We start from the raw sequence: 15,314 nt of genomic DNA, 5'->3' as shown, positions 1-15,314 counted from the left end.
TAGATTACTTAATCTCAGTACTTTGAAACTAGTTTAATACGGCCTTTATTAAGTACCTTCTCAAGGTATCCACAAGGTATCTTCAGTCTCTTTGTCATAACATTAGATTTTATAAGCACATAGTTGGGAATTTTCTTACAGTGTTTGTTGTATGTGAATTTTCAGAATTTTAGGTTATTGAGCTTGACCTAAACATTACTTTTGGATGACTTATTTTCTTGCTTTGCTGCCATTATTGCTCACTGGAACTTTATCTTTCTTGACCAATTCTCTGAAGTCTTTCTTTTTTCTTGTCATCTTTGGGAGGCATTGAGAAGCTTGGAAGATGGTAACTATCACACAATCTTGCTAAAATGTCAACTTAAAGCATATTTCCATTTGCTTTTTTTTTTTTGAGGGGGGTAGTGCTGGATTTAGGCCATGCATGGTTTTTACTCTTGGTTTTATACTTAAGGATGACTCCCAGGGATCCTTGAAGGACCATAGGTGTGGGTGGGGATGGAACTTGTATCGACCACGTGAAACTAGCACCTTATTACATGTCCTGGCTCTGCAGCCTCATGCTTCCAGTTTCAAAATCACAAATCTAGGATAGAGATTATAAGAGGGCTTGCTTTTATCCATGTCAAAACTTCTTGATGATTGTTTTTGCAAAAATGACATTACAAACTTAATGGTTCTCACAAAATGCTTCTTTACTCTAGTTTAGAACATTAACATTTTATTTTGCTGGACTCTGACCGAATATGCTTTATTGCTTAAGGTCTTTCCTCTCTCTTTATTCTTCTTATCTTGTATTCTCTAATGTTTTTGTGGATTGCAAATCCCTCATTATTACATGTATTAGAATTATATAAAATATATATAGAAGGAGGAGTTGACATACAGCAAAGTAGCAGCAAAATTTTCATATTAACTATTGGACTTCTGAATAACCACTGTCACTGTCATCCCATTGCTCATCGATTTGCTCGAGCGGGCACCGGTAACATCTCCATTGTGAGACTTTTTGTTACTGTTTTTGGCATATTGAATATGCCACGGGTAGCTTGCCAGGATTTGCCGTGTGGGTGGGATACTTCGGTAGCTTGCTGGGCTCTCCGAGAGGGATGGAGGAATCGGAACCTGGGTCAGCAGCATACAAAGCAAACACCCTACCGACTGTGCTATCTCTCCAGCCCTTCTGAATAATATATTTATAAAAAATTAAAATGCAATTTTACATTTATTTACAGTGTTGGTAATATGTACTCTGTTAAGGGAAAACTTGAGTTGTCTGTTTTTTACTCTCTCATAGGAGAGATGCTACATAGGATGTTTAATCACACAGCTGTTGGACACATCAGTTTCTTAGGCCATATCTTGGTTAATCTCTCTTCCTGTGTGGCATTAAATCGTTTCCAACCCATGGATTCTATCACCATCCTGGAGTCTAAAGCTCATGAACTCATGCAGAGAAATAATTTCTTGGCCAGTAAGTATGCAATAAAATATGTTCAAAGACATTAACTTCAATCGATTGCCATTTTGCCACATTTTTAGCTAACCACATATTAATATGGCTCAGAAATTTAAAAAATTATTTTTCAGACAAACTCAAATCAAACAGAATGCATTGAATTGAATTGGTAAAAAGGAGGCTCTCATTCCAAAATGACTACAGATATTTTCATTAACCTGATGCCAAAGTTCTATCATGGTTAAATCTCACATAATTTAATTTACATTTTTGGATTAAAGTTATACCCAAATTAATTCAATTTATACCCCCTTGTTCTTGTTTTCTGGGCCATACTCAGATTTGTTCAAGACTCATTCCTGACTCTACACTAAGGGAGCATCTTGAAAAGCTTAGGGGATCATATAGTTGCCAGAGATCAAACCCTGTCCGGTAGCATGTACAGAAAGTGTCTTACCTGCTGTACTAGCTATCTGGTCCCCGCATCCCATATTTTAAAACTATACTATCCTGGCATTCTAGGGGCTAAGAAGAAAAGACAATAGCTAATTCAACTCCATTTATTAATAGCCCACTTATTCAAGATGTATTTGGTTCTTACATTTTTCTTAATTTTTTTCTTATATTTGTTTTAAATAGTCACTGAATTATTTTATTTGACTAGTTTGATGGTACTATTGTGACAGAGGACCATAAACTTGTATTTCTTAAAAACATCAATGTATTTACTCACAGTGGTTAAAGTCAGAATTCCAGGGATCCACAGAATTTGTTCTGTTTGGTTCATCTGTCCCGTAGGTGCCCATTCTTTCTATGTTGTCTGTGTCTATTCTCATTGTCTGCTTTGTGCATGTCTGTCTCCAAACTATCCCTTCTAAGGACAGCAGCCATACAAGAGTTCACCTGAGTGAACATTTTTCATTTGATTACCTCACATCTTCATTGATTGCCTCTAAGTATCTTTTTGTCAAATATTCATAAGTCCTGGGTTTTATTCATAAATATGGGTTACAGTTATAACTCCATTTACATTTTTGAATAGCATAATGCAACCCATAATAGACCTTTTATAATCAGATATGTATATTTAATATGACAGAACATTAATTGCATATTTTTTTATTTATATTTTAATCTTTTTCTTGTTTATGTTGGTTTCATCAACGATACAAACATGGTGCTTTAATTGCTATGGTCTTGTTTTTTCTGTGTATATAGCATTTTATTTTATTTATGTTCATTGGGATTATGTAGCTTGCATTATGATTAATAATGGTTTGTCATGCAAATAATTACAGCACCACAGCCATTTTCAGTGTACCCATTGAGGACTCAAACACCTCTCCCTTTCAATGGTCCCTCCTATCAATTAGTTCTGTGGCTCAGTTCTCCCTTTGTGTTGCCCTCAGCCCTTTGTTGCTACCTTGTTGCTTATCTTTAAGTCCCCCATGTAATAGTGGTCATTCTGTATCTTCCCCTTTTGTTCTAATTCCACTAAGTAGGTCCTCTAATTCAATCATGTGGCTGCTGCAAATCACATTATCTTATTGTTTCTTAGAGCTGTATAGTATTTCATTGTGTATTTATGTCACAAGTCTGATGGTTTTTTTAATGATAAGTAGCATTAAAGAGGAGAACACTTAGAAATGTTTCAATGATTCCAGAGAAGTAAAGCCTGATTATTTTAGCAGTCTTATGTAATTTTTTTGGAAAACCAGAAAAACAATGAGACAAATCACTTTTTTTTTGGTATTAATGGCAAGACTATTATTTTATTTTACTAGTTTTTAAGACGTGGAATTTTTTAAGATTTGGGCACACACCCAGCTGTGCCCACGGCTTACTTCTTGTTCTGCTCTCAGGCACCATTCCTGGTGGACGCCATATAGGGGTCCAGGGATTGAACCTGGGTCAGGCTTGTGGGAACTTTCCCATTGTACAATCTCTCCAGCCAAAAGACTTTATGATTTTTATTAAAATTGGTTTTTTTCTTCTTTTTTTGGGCTAGAGCAATAGCGCAGCGGGTAGGGCGTTCGCCTTGTATGCAGCCAACCCTGGTTCGATTCCTCTACCTCTCTCAGAGAGCCCAGAAAGCTACTGAGAGTATTTTGCCCTCACGACAGAGCCTGGCAAGCTACCTGTGGTGTATTCAATATGCCAAAAACAGTAACAAGTTTCACTTGGAGACGTTACTGGTGCCCGATCGAGCAAATCGATGAGCAACGAAATGACAGTGACAGTGACAGTGATTTTTTTAAAAAAAAACTTAAAAATTTTATTGAATCACCATGGGATAGTTACAAGTTTTCATGTTTGAGTTACAATCTCACAATGATCAAACACCCATCCCTCCACCAGTGCACATTCCCTACCACCAATATCCCGGATATACCCCCCCACCTTTTCCCACCCTCCCCCTGCCTCTAAAGCAGACAATATTCCCCATACTCTCTCTCTAATTTTGGGCATTATAGCTTGCAACACAGACACTGAGAAGTCATCATGTTTGGTTCATTATCTACTTTCGGCGTGCATCTCCCATCCCACTGGTTCCTCCAGCCATCATTTTCTTAGTGATCCCTTCTCTATTCCATCTGCCTTCTCCCCTCTGCTTATGAAGCAGTCTTCCAGCTATGGATTAATCCCCCTGGCCATTGTATCTTCCATCCTTGGGTGGTGACAGTGCTTTTTGGGTCACACCTGGCAATACACAGGGGTTACTCCTGGCTCATACACTCAGGAATTACTCCTGGTGGTGCTCGGGGGACCATATGGGATGTTTGGAATTGAACCCAGGTTGGCCGCATGCAAGACAAATGCCCTACCCTCTGTGCTATCCCTGAAGTCTTTTATTAAAATTCTTTTACAAATAATTGTGCTGGGGATTAGGAGGACTTGTTTCTAAGTTGCCACTAATTACTGTTTAGCATTGAAAAGCAGATTTTTTTTTCTTTCTGGGTCACACCTGGTGATGCATAGACATTACTCCTGGCTCAGCACTCAGGAATTACCCCTGGCAGTGCTCAGGGGACCATATGGGATGCTGGGAATCGAACCTGGGTCGGCCATGCGCAAGGTGAACGTCCTATCTGCTGTGCTATTGCTCCAGCCCCTGAAAAGCAGCTTTGCCTCCCTAGAACACAGGCAAAAACATGGGCAGATCAGACACCAGGTGCTCCGTTCACAGATAGCAGGTGAAGTTTTCATAACCGTGATGACCCCATTCTTCCACTTTTCTGACATTAGGTATCATATTTAACAATTCCTTTGTTGGCAAGAACTTCACATCAGAATCTCTCCAGCTGCCAGCCCACATTACGTACACAATTCGGACCAGCGTGTTATACAGCATGAGAACAGACTTGGTGAAAAACCCCTACTGGAAGTTCCATCCTCAGAGCCTACCAACAAATGGATTCAAATATAACTACGTCTTTGTTCCACTGCAAGACATGATTGAAAGAGCTATCATCTGGGTGCAGACTGGGCAGGAAGCCACCGAGCCAGGCACTCAGACTCAGGCCATTCCATACCCTTGTCACACCAGCGACTTGTAAGTAGCCCCGGATCAGAGTCACCTTTCTTAACATTCCCTCTCAGTGGGAAGGGCTTTACACTTGAGAAACTAAGGAAAACCTCGTTTTAGGTAGGTCACAGATTTAAGAACTGAAATCATAGAAAGCGTTGTATCAGGTACAAAATCTTTAAACTCAAATCAAGGACCACAAGATTTGTGAGAATTAGTGAGTTAGTCAATAACTAATTATGTTGAGAAGAACACTTACTGCAATGTTAAGCATTTGATGGAAAGTCTGAAATAAACTGCACAATTAGCTTTTAATTTCTATTGTACATAGTGCTGGCCAGGTTTGAATTGCAGAGGGTTGGAAAGGGAGACTGAACAAGATAGGCAAAGCAAATTAATATAAAGATTTATAGAAAATAAAATAAACAATATTTAGAATTTATTTATATACAAACAGAAAATTTCTTTGAAAATTACCTAAAGGAAATTTCCTTTGCAGATTTTAGTTCACTGCACAAGAGATGAGATAGTTTCATTAGAAGTGAACATGTGGAATATGCCAAATGACATCTCCTGGGTAGTATTGCAGCTGCACATTTGTCTTGGGAGAAGAATGGAAAGGGTTGACAGAGATTCTTACTTAAAAATTATGTGTGTTTTCAATCTTCTAAATTGAATAATTGTGAATTTAAAAGTTATTTATGATTTTAGGTGTACAATATTGTAATATCAATGTCTTCACCAGAGTCCACTTCCCCCACCAATGTCCCCAGTTTCCCTCCTGCCCTCCAGTCTTCTTCTATTGCAGCACATTTTTCCCTTTTTATATTCCCTTTAGGAAATGTGGTTACCAATACTGTTACTAGTACGATATCATACATATAGCTACTTCCTTTTAGTGCCCAGTCCTCATCCAGTAACCATTGCCCTCTGTCACTGTCAAAGTGGTTCCTTCCCTGAACAATCTCCCCTTTGCCCCTGACCAGTGGCAAGCTTCTTACTATAGACAAGTTCTTCTGATCTTAGTTTTATTTCTTTTAGGCATTATTCCCCTACTATGTTTCTTTACATCCTGGATGTGAGTGAAATCATTCTGTTTCTGTACCTCTCCCTCTGGCTCGCTTCACTATGATACTCCACATCTATTCATGTATCAGCAAATTGTATGACTTGATCTTTTCTTATGTCTAAATAATATTCCATTATATATATATGTAACCCTTGGGCCCCAAAACACAGTGCAGAAAAGATATGTGAACTCATATGTTAATTGCAACATTACTCACAATAGCTAAAACACGGAAATAACCAAAGTGTTCAAAATGAGATAACTGGATAAAGAAGCTATCATGCTTAAAATTTTGAATTGCTGCTTTCAAAAGAATATTCATTTTGACCCACAATAGTGTGAAAGGATATTTTACTGTACACATTTTTGTGATTTTGTTCCTTAGTGTTTACTTCTAATACATTTATTAAATACCTCTTTCTTATATGTGGTGAAGCTATTTGAAAATAATAGTGGACTTTCACATTCTCAATAAACTTTAGAATTCGAAACTGTTGGAAGTAATAGGCCCCTGCTGAAATTCTAGTCTATCCTGCTGAAAGAGATGGAAGCGTGTGTAATTGGCAGATGACACAAATTATGGTGGGAAGTAGAAAAAAATATACTGACTAGACTTTATATTCATTCAATTTCTCATATTCCACGAAGCAGTTATGGGCCCATATACCATTAAATTTTTTGGTAATATTTTATTCAATTTCCCTGCTTTTCCCCCCTAATGGCAGTTTTAACAAAGAGTTTTATCTCCCTGCTTGCAGTGAACTTAAAAAAAATTATTATTATTATTATTATAATTTTATTGAATCACTATGTCATCATGAGATTTAGTTATAAAGCTTTCATGATTTTCAGTCACACAATACTCCATCATTCATCTCTCCATCAGTGTACATTTCCCATCACCAATATCCCCTGTATCCCTCCTGCCATCCCCGCACCCTTAGCCTGCCTATGGCAGGCACTTTCTCTCTGTTTCTCTTTCTCTCTCTCTCTCTCTCTCTCTCTCTCTCTCTCTCTCCTTTTGGGCATTATCATTTGCTATATATATATATATATATATATATATATATATATATATTAAAAGGCCATCATGTTTGTTTATTTGCCCACTTTCGGCACACATCTCCAATCCAGAGCAATCCTTTCCATCCATTATTGAGTGATAACAAAGTTTTTCCCCTCCAAATTTAGCTATAGTTTTAAGCTCATGACCTTGTGTATAAGCATGTTTTCCATAGCCAACCTGATATACATTTTCTCCTGATACTGGAAGGAATTGTGAAAAGAGAGATGTGCAATTCTTGAGCTTAAGAAACTCCCTACTTAATTTAACATATGTAATGTATCTTGTTAGTAATAGGAATGGTGACACAAGTACTTTGGAAGCAGCAATGGTGAGCTAATTCTAATTAACTTCAAGTACAATAATGGCAACTCTTGTTAAAAATAATTGTTGTGTGACTTGAGCTATAGTCTGACCTAAAGTCACAACTTCAGTATAATGAGTTCTGAGCAGCAAGACTCATATAACTCTGTTTCCAAGCCTCTGGGATCCCCTTAGTATCTCAGATCTGAAATTAGGAACCACTTGTGAATAAAGCACAGATTGATTTCCAAATTCGCTACTTGCATTATCCTTTCTCCCTGAATGGGTTAGAAGATAAGGGAGATGTGTAAAATTAATCTAAAATTTCTCTGGAGTACACTTCTAGTGCAAATTGAGCTGGAGACACAGTCTAAATGTGAGCTTCAAATGACCCTTAAAACTAAGGGTCATTTTCCCAATCCTCAGGAATAGGGTCTTCTTAACTGCTTAAGCAATCAATTTAATAAAATAGCAAATTTAATTTCATGCATAAGGAAGCTGTACATAGATGTTCTAAAGTTGATGATACAAAGTAAATGCATTTGTATAACCTATGCTAAATAATGGGATGGGATCTTCAGGGTTTCACAGGAGAAAACAGAGAAACACTTATAAGAAGAAGAGAGGGACACGTGACAAAGATCAGATGCTCCATAATTACATATTTTCCCTTTCTTATCCAAAATATTCTTCACTTAAATCACTATTTCTAATTTTAGAAACAACTGCATATGAGTAATAACCCACATTTTCACTTTTATGAAAATTAAGGGAGTAGTAAAATTTATCCAAAGCCACAGGACTTTAACCGTAGCTCAAAATAATCCACATGTTATGTTTTAGAAGAACATATTCTGTTTTTCTGTTTTCATTTGTTTTGCTTTGGAGCATTATCCAGCAATGCTCAGGGGTGACTTCAGGTACTCAGTAATTACTCCTGGCAGTGCTTGGGGGACCATATGAGATGGTAGGGATTAAACCTTGGTTGACTACATAGAGAACAGCCACCCTAACTGTTGCATTATTTCTTCGGTCTGGAAAAGCCTAGTCTAAATAGCTTGGAGAAGCCAATTCTGAACATCTTGTAAATCTGTTGTGAAATTTTGGGGAAATTTCTTCTTCATCATTCCTTTTCTAATACTTTTGTTCAAGTCACTGATTGTTAGGAATTACAGCTAATTTTGTTGGGAAAAGCAGTGAAACTAAATTGCTTGTTAATTAACAATTAACAAGCAATGATGTTGACTTCAATCTATTGGTCTGAATTTCTGGAGGAAGAGAAATGAGAGGGAGAGTGAGAGAAGCAGTCCTTCCCTCAGCAGCTTCTCTACCAGGATCTAGATTCTGGTTGGAAATGGAACCACGGGATCCTAGTGAATAGAGTAAGTGAGGAAGGACAGAGAGAGAAAGGCAGTAGACAGATAAGATGACAGTGGAGTAGAGATGTTGACACTATTATTCTACACATCGGTCAAAATTGTACATCTCTATTTGTATCTTTTTGATTTTGTTATTTGGGCCACACCTAGCAATGCTCAGGGATTATTTCTGGCTCTTGACTCAGGGATTTCTCCTAGTGGGATCTGGGAAACCATATGAAAAGCAAGGAAATGCTCTACATGATGTCCAGTCACAGCTGTACCTTGAAAGTGGAAGAAAAAAATAGCAGTTTTCTCTCTGTGGTTCTTTCTATGTCATTTTACTGCAACATATTCATTGCTTTCTTACCTTTGAACTCACTGTAGAGAATTAATAGAGATAAGCCACAGACAAAATGGTATTTGTAGAAAGATACTGCCAGTTAAATAAAGAATTATCCCTTTTCAGAAAAAGAGTCATGCTTGTTCACAAAATAAAGAATCGTGGGCTGTGCATTCAGTGGTTAGGCCATTTTTCCCACTCCGGATGGCCAATGGTGATGAATGAGAGGAGAAAACGGGGCCAGGCTGGTTGTTGATCAATTGCCATTTATTCTTTCTCTGCCTCCTTCCAGTTTCCCTTCTGCCCACATTCCATCACCCCCAGCCCACTCCCACAGTTTAGTTGTAGACAACCATCTCCAAGGGTTGGGGAGTACCAATTATACATAGGTCAGATCAGACAGCACAATCAACATCTGTAAAGCCCTTCCCTTCCTTCCAGAGAAGCTCTTCTAAGACAAAGATCTGCTTTGCTAGAAGATTCTCTCAAGGGCAACATTTTATCTAAGGACATATTTCTCCTTTCCTTAGTCCATAACCATTTAAACAGTCACCTTAAATTTACTTCTTAATAACCTTTCTAGTCATTTTGTATGGACACAGTAAGAGAAACATTAAGCTTATAGGGTAGCTCTCCTGGGGACATCTTGCTATAGATCCCAAACCATAGCCATAGCCCTCAGGCCAGATTAGTCCTTCCTAGTCCTAGCAGGGTCTCTTTGTTCAGTCACTACTCCCTGGGTCATTACGGAATAAGTTAAGAGCATGGTCATGGACAAATTCCGTAATGACCCAGGGTGCTCATGTTTCCCCCATACAAAGTTCGAGAACCCATCCCTTCACCAGTGCCCATTCTCTACCACCAGTAAACCCAGCGTCTCTCCTATCCTCCCCAGTCCCGTCTCCCCCCACCCCACACTGCCACTATGGCAGGGTATTCCCTTTTGATCTCTCTCTCTGATTAGGTGTTGTGGTTTGCAATAAAGGTGTTGAGTGGCCATTGTGTTCAGTCTCTAGTCTATATTTGGCACGCATCACCCTTCCCCCACATGACCTCCGACCACATTTTACTTGGTGTTCCCTTCTCTGAGTTGCCCAGAATAAGAGACCAGCCTCCAAACCATGGAGACAACCTCCTGGTACTTATTTCTATTAATCTTGAGTGTTAGTCTTATAGTCTATTCTTTTATATTCCACAGATGAGTGCAATCTTTCTATGTCTGTCTCTCTCTTTCTGACTCATTTCACTTAGCATGACCTCATTTTTTCTAACAGCGCATAGTATTCCATTGTATAGATGTACCAAAGTTTCTTCAACCAGTCATCTGTTCTAGGGCACTCGGGTTTTTTCCAGATTCTGGCTATTATAAACAGTGCTGCGATGAATATATAAATGCAGATGTCATTTCAACTATACTTTTTGGCTTCTCTGGGATATATTCCCAGCAGTGATATTGCTGGGTCAAGGGGGAGCTCAACCTCTAATTTTTTGAGAATCGTCCATACTGTTTTCCAAAAGGGCTGAACTAGTCGGCATTCCCACCAGCAGTGTAGAAGGGTCCCGTTCTCCCCACATTCTCTCCAACAGCCGTTGCTTTTGTTCTTTTGGATGTGTGCTAGTCTCTGTGGTGTGAGGTGGTATCTCGTGGTTGTTTTGATCTGCATCTCTCTGATGATTAGTGATGTAGAGAACTTTTTCATGTGCCTTTTGGCCACTCATATCTCTTCCTTGGGAAAGTTTCTGTTCATTTCTTAGCCCCATTTTCTGATGGGGTTGGATGTTTTCTTCTTGTAGAGTTCAACCAGTGCTTTATATACCTTTAATATCAACCCCTTATCTGATGGGTATTGGGTGAATATCCTTTCCCATTCTGTAGATAGTCTTTGTGTTCTGGTCACTGTATCTTTTGCGGTGCAGAATCTTTTTAGTTTAATGTAGTCTCATTTGTTGATCTCTGTTTTTACTAGATTGCTTAGTTCCGTGTCATCTTTGAAAATACCTTTATCTTCAATATTGTGGAGGGTTTTGCTGACCTTGTCTTCAATGTACCTTATGGTTTGTGGTCTAATGTTGAGGTCTTTAATCCATTTAGATCTGACTTTTGTGCATGGTGTCAGGTCAGGGTCTAAGCCCATTGTTTTGCATGTGGTTGTCCAGTTGTGCCAGCACCATTTGTTAAAGAGGTTTTCCTTGCTCCACTTCACATCTCTTGCTCCCTTATCAAAGATTAGATGATCATACATTTGAGGTTGTGTGTAGGGATATTCCACCCTGTTCCACTGATCTGCCTTTGTTCCAGTACCATACTGTTTTAATTGTTACCCCTTTGTAGTAGAGTTTAAGGTTAGGGAGGGTGATGCCTCCCATCCTCTTTTTCTAAGAATTGTTTTAGCTATCCGTGGGCGTTTGTTGTTCCATATGAATTTTAGGATTCTTTGATCCCTTTCTTTGAAGAATGAAATGGGTATACTTATAGGGATCGCGTTAAATCTGTATAATGCTTTGGGGAGTATTGCCATTTTGACAATGTTTATTCTCCCTATCCATGAGCAGGGGATATGTTTCCATTTCCTCATGTCCTCTTTTATTTCATGGAGTAGTGTTCTATAGTTTTCTTTGTAGAGGTCCTTTACTTCTTTAGTTAAGCTCATTCCAAGGTATTTGATTTTCTGGGCCATGATTGTGAATGGGATTGCTTTTTTCATGTCCCTTTCCTCTGTCTCATTGTTTGCGTATAGGAAGGCCATGAATTTTTGGGTATTGATTTTATAGCCTGCGACTTTACTGTATAGGACAATTATTTCTAAGAGTTTCTTACTAGAGCTTTTTGGCTTCTCTAGGTATAGTATCATATCGTCTGCGAATAGTGAGAGGTTGATTTCTTCCTTTTCGAACTGAATCCCTTAATATCTTTTTCTTGCCTGATGGCTATTACTAATACTTCCAGTATTATATTGAAGAGAAGTGGTGAGAGTGGGCATCCTTGTCTTCTCCCCTATCTTAGAGGAAAGGCCCTTAGTTTTTCTCCATTGATGATAATGCTTGCCATAGGTTTGTGATAGATGGCTTTGACTATCTTGAGGAAAGTTCCTCCAAAACCCATTTTGGTGAGAGTTTTTATCATGAATTGGTGTTGGATCTTGTCAAATGCTTTCTCTGCATCTATTGATATGATCATATGGTTTTTATCCTTACTTTTGTTGATATGCTGGATTATGTTGATTGATTTCTGAATGTTAAACCATCCTTGCATCCCCGGGATGAATCCCACTTGGTCATGGTATATGATCTTTTTGATGAGTTGTTGGATTCTATTTGCTAATATTTTGTTGAGGATCTTTGCATCGGTATTCATCAAGGATATTGGTCTATAGTTTTCTTTGTTAGTGGTGTCTTTGTTTGCTTTTGATATAAGGGAGATATGTGCCTCATAGAAACTGTTTGGAAGGGTTCCTGTCTTTTCAATTTCCTCGAAAAGATTGACGAGAACTGGCAACAAGTGTTCTTTAAATGTTTGGAAGAATTCGCCAGTGAATCTGTCTGGACCTGGGCTTTTGTTTTTGGGGAGACTTTTGATTACAGTTTTGATTTCCTTGATATTTTTGGGCCTATTCAGGTATTTCAAGTCTTCTTGGTTCAGTCTTGGGAGATTGTAGGAAGCAAGGAATTCGTTAATTTCTTCTAGGTTCTCTTGTTTCGTGGCATACAGACTTTCAAAGTAGTCTCTGATGATCTTTTGAATCTCCTGGGTTTCTGTTGTGATGTCCCCCTTTTCATTTCTGATTCAGTTTATTAGGGTTTTCTCACTTTCTTTCTTTGTGAGTCTTGCTAGCGGTTTATCAATCTTATTTATTTTCTCGAAGAACCAGCTCTTTTTCTTGTTGATCTTTCGGATTGTTTTTTGGGTTTCCATATCATTAATTTCTGCTCTAAGCTTTACTATTTCTTTCCTTCAATCTGGTTTGGGTTCCTTTTGCTGGTCCTCTTCTAAGATCTTGAGCTGCGAAGTCAAGCTATCTATACAGGCTCTTTCTTCCTTTCTGAGGAATGCTTGCAGAGCTATAAATTTTCCCCTTAACACAGCTCTAGCTGCGCCCCATAGGTTCTGGTAGCTTGTGTCTTCATTCTCATTTGTTTCGAGGTATCTTTTGATTTCTTCCTTGATTTCTTTTGTGACCCACTCATTGTTTAGCAATGAGTTGTTTAACTTCCAGGTGTTTGATTTGGTTCTCCGCGTCTATGCGTGATTAACTTCCATCTTCAGTGCATCATGGTCTGACAAGATAGTTGATACAATTTCTATCTTCCCAATTCTATTAAGGTATAATTTGTGACCCAGAACATGGTCTATTTTGGAAAATGATCCATGTGCGCTGGAAAAGAATGTGTATTCTTTCTTTTTGGGGTGTATAGCCCTGTATAGGTCTTTTAGCCCTGTCTCTTCCATTTCTTCCTTCAAATCCATTGTTTCCTTGCTGAGTGTTGTTCTTGTCGATCTATCCAGAGGTGATAAAGCAGTGTTGAAGTATCCTACTACTATTGTGGTACTAGTTATGTCTTCCTTAAATTCTGTTAGGAGTTATTTTAAGTATTTAGCTAGTTGTTCATTAGGTGCATATACATTTAATACTGTGATTTCTTTCTGTTGTACATATCCCTTGATAAATAGGAAATGACCTTCGCTGTCCCTTCTAATCTTTTTCACCCTGAAATCTATGTTGTCGGATACTAGTATGGCCATCCCCGCTTTTTTGAGGGAGCTGTTTGCTTGCAGGATTGTTTTCCATCCTTCGATTTTGAGTCTGTGATTGTTCTGACTATTCAGATGTGTTTCTTGTAGGCAGCAGAATGTTGGGTTTAGTTTCAGAATCCATTTTGCCTCTCTGTGCCTCTTGATTGGTGCATTTAGACCGTTAACATTAAAAGAAATTATTGTCATGGGATTTTGTGCCATTTTTCTGTAGGGTTTGTTGTTCTTATAGGTCTTTTTCCTTGTCTTATAGTAGCCCTTTGAGTCCTTCTTTTAAATTTGGTCTTGAGTCTATGAAGTTCCTGGATTGTTGTTTTTCCGTGAAATAGTGTATGGTTCCTTCAAGTTTAATTGAGAGTTTAGCCGGGTAACGTATTCTTGGTGAGGCATTCATTTCATTGAGTTTTTTCAGTATGTCCCACCATTGTCTTCAGGCTTGGAGGGTTTCTTCTGATAGGTCTGCTGTGAATCTAAGGGCTGCTCCTTTGTATATTATCTCCTTCTTTGATCTTGCTGCTTGCAGTATTGTGTCTCTATCCATAGCATCCATCATTCTGATTATTATATGACTTGGGGATTTTTTATTTGGTTCCTTTTAGCTGGTACCCTTCGGACTCCTTGGATCTGGATTTCCATATTTTCTAGCTCTGGGAGTTTTGTAACTATGATGTCTTTAATTGTGTTTTTTTCCTTAGGATTGGCCCCCTGTGGTTCTGGTACTCCAATGATTCTTATGTTGTTTCTCTTGAGGTCATCCCCTAGGACTCTAATTTGCTCTAGAGCCATTTTGAGGTCTTTTGCCATTATTTGTTGTTGCCTATATGCTTTCTGCAGCTCGTCTTCAAGATCACTGATTCTCTCTTTGGCAGTAGTCATTCTACTGTTAAGGGCTCCTACTGCGTTTTTTATTTCATCTACCGATTCTTTTAATTGTGTCACTTCTGTTCATAGCTTTGAAATTTCTGCTCTCATTTCTTCCTGGATTATCTTGGTGGATCCTTCCAGTGCTGCAACCATATTCTCCCTTTATTTATTGAATGTTCGCTCCATAGTTGCTTTAAGTTCTTCAACCATCTTCACGATTTCCTCTCTGAATTCTTTATCAGAGAGGAGACTGTATTTCTGGGGAATCATTGCTGGTTTTGCTGAGACCCTCCCTTCCATATCTGCTGGCGGTGGGGATTTTCGCTGTTTCTTCATGTTGTTTTGGGTTTTACTGTTAGGCACTCTCCTTAGCTTGAGAGGACTCTCAAGAGAAAGCGTGGGGCTATGATCTTTTTTCAAAGGACTTTATGTGCAGCTTGATGTGTTCACTGACAGTTTTTGTAAAATTAGGATAGGCTAGGTCATTTGACTGTTAACTTATAGTGACTAAGATGACCAGGGTATTCTTCAGAGGAATAGATTCTATCAATTATGGCCAAGGCACAATGCAATGAGTGG

General features: G+C 38.5%; 1 protein-coding gene across 1 annotated transcript in view; it reads left to right on the top strand.

Moving 5' to 3' along the window:
* Positions 1–15,314, top strand: part of ABCA13 (ATP binding cassette subfamily A member 13) — a 489,034-nt gene that overhangs the window by 165,348 nt on the left and 308,372 nt on the right. Inside the window, 2 exon segments of the mRNA XM_055124812.1 lie at positions 1,298–1,474; positions 4,706–5,012. Coding sequence (XP_054980787.1) covers positions 1,298–1,474; positions 4,706–5,012 — 484 coding nt within the window.

Source organism: Sorex araneus, chromosome 2 (genome assembly GCF_027595985.1).
Source record: "Sorex araneus isolate mSorAra2 chromosome 2, mSorAra2.pri, whole genome shotgun sequence".
Classification (NCBI taxonomy): Eukaryota; Metazoa; Chordata; class Mammalia; order Eulipotyphla; family Soricidae; genus Sorex; species Sorex araneus.
This window is presented reverse-complemented; position numbering and strand designations above follow the sequence as displayed.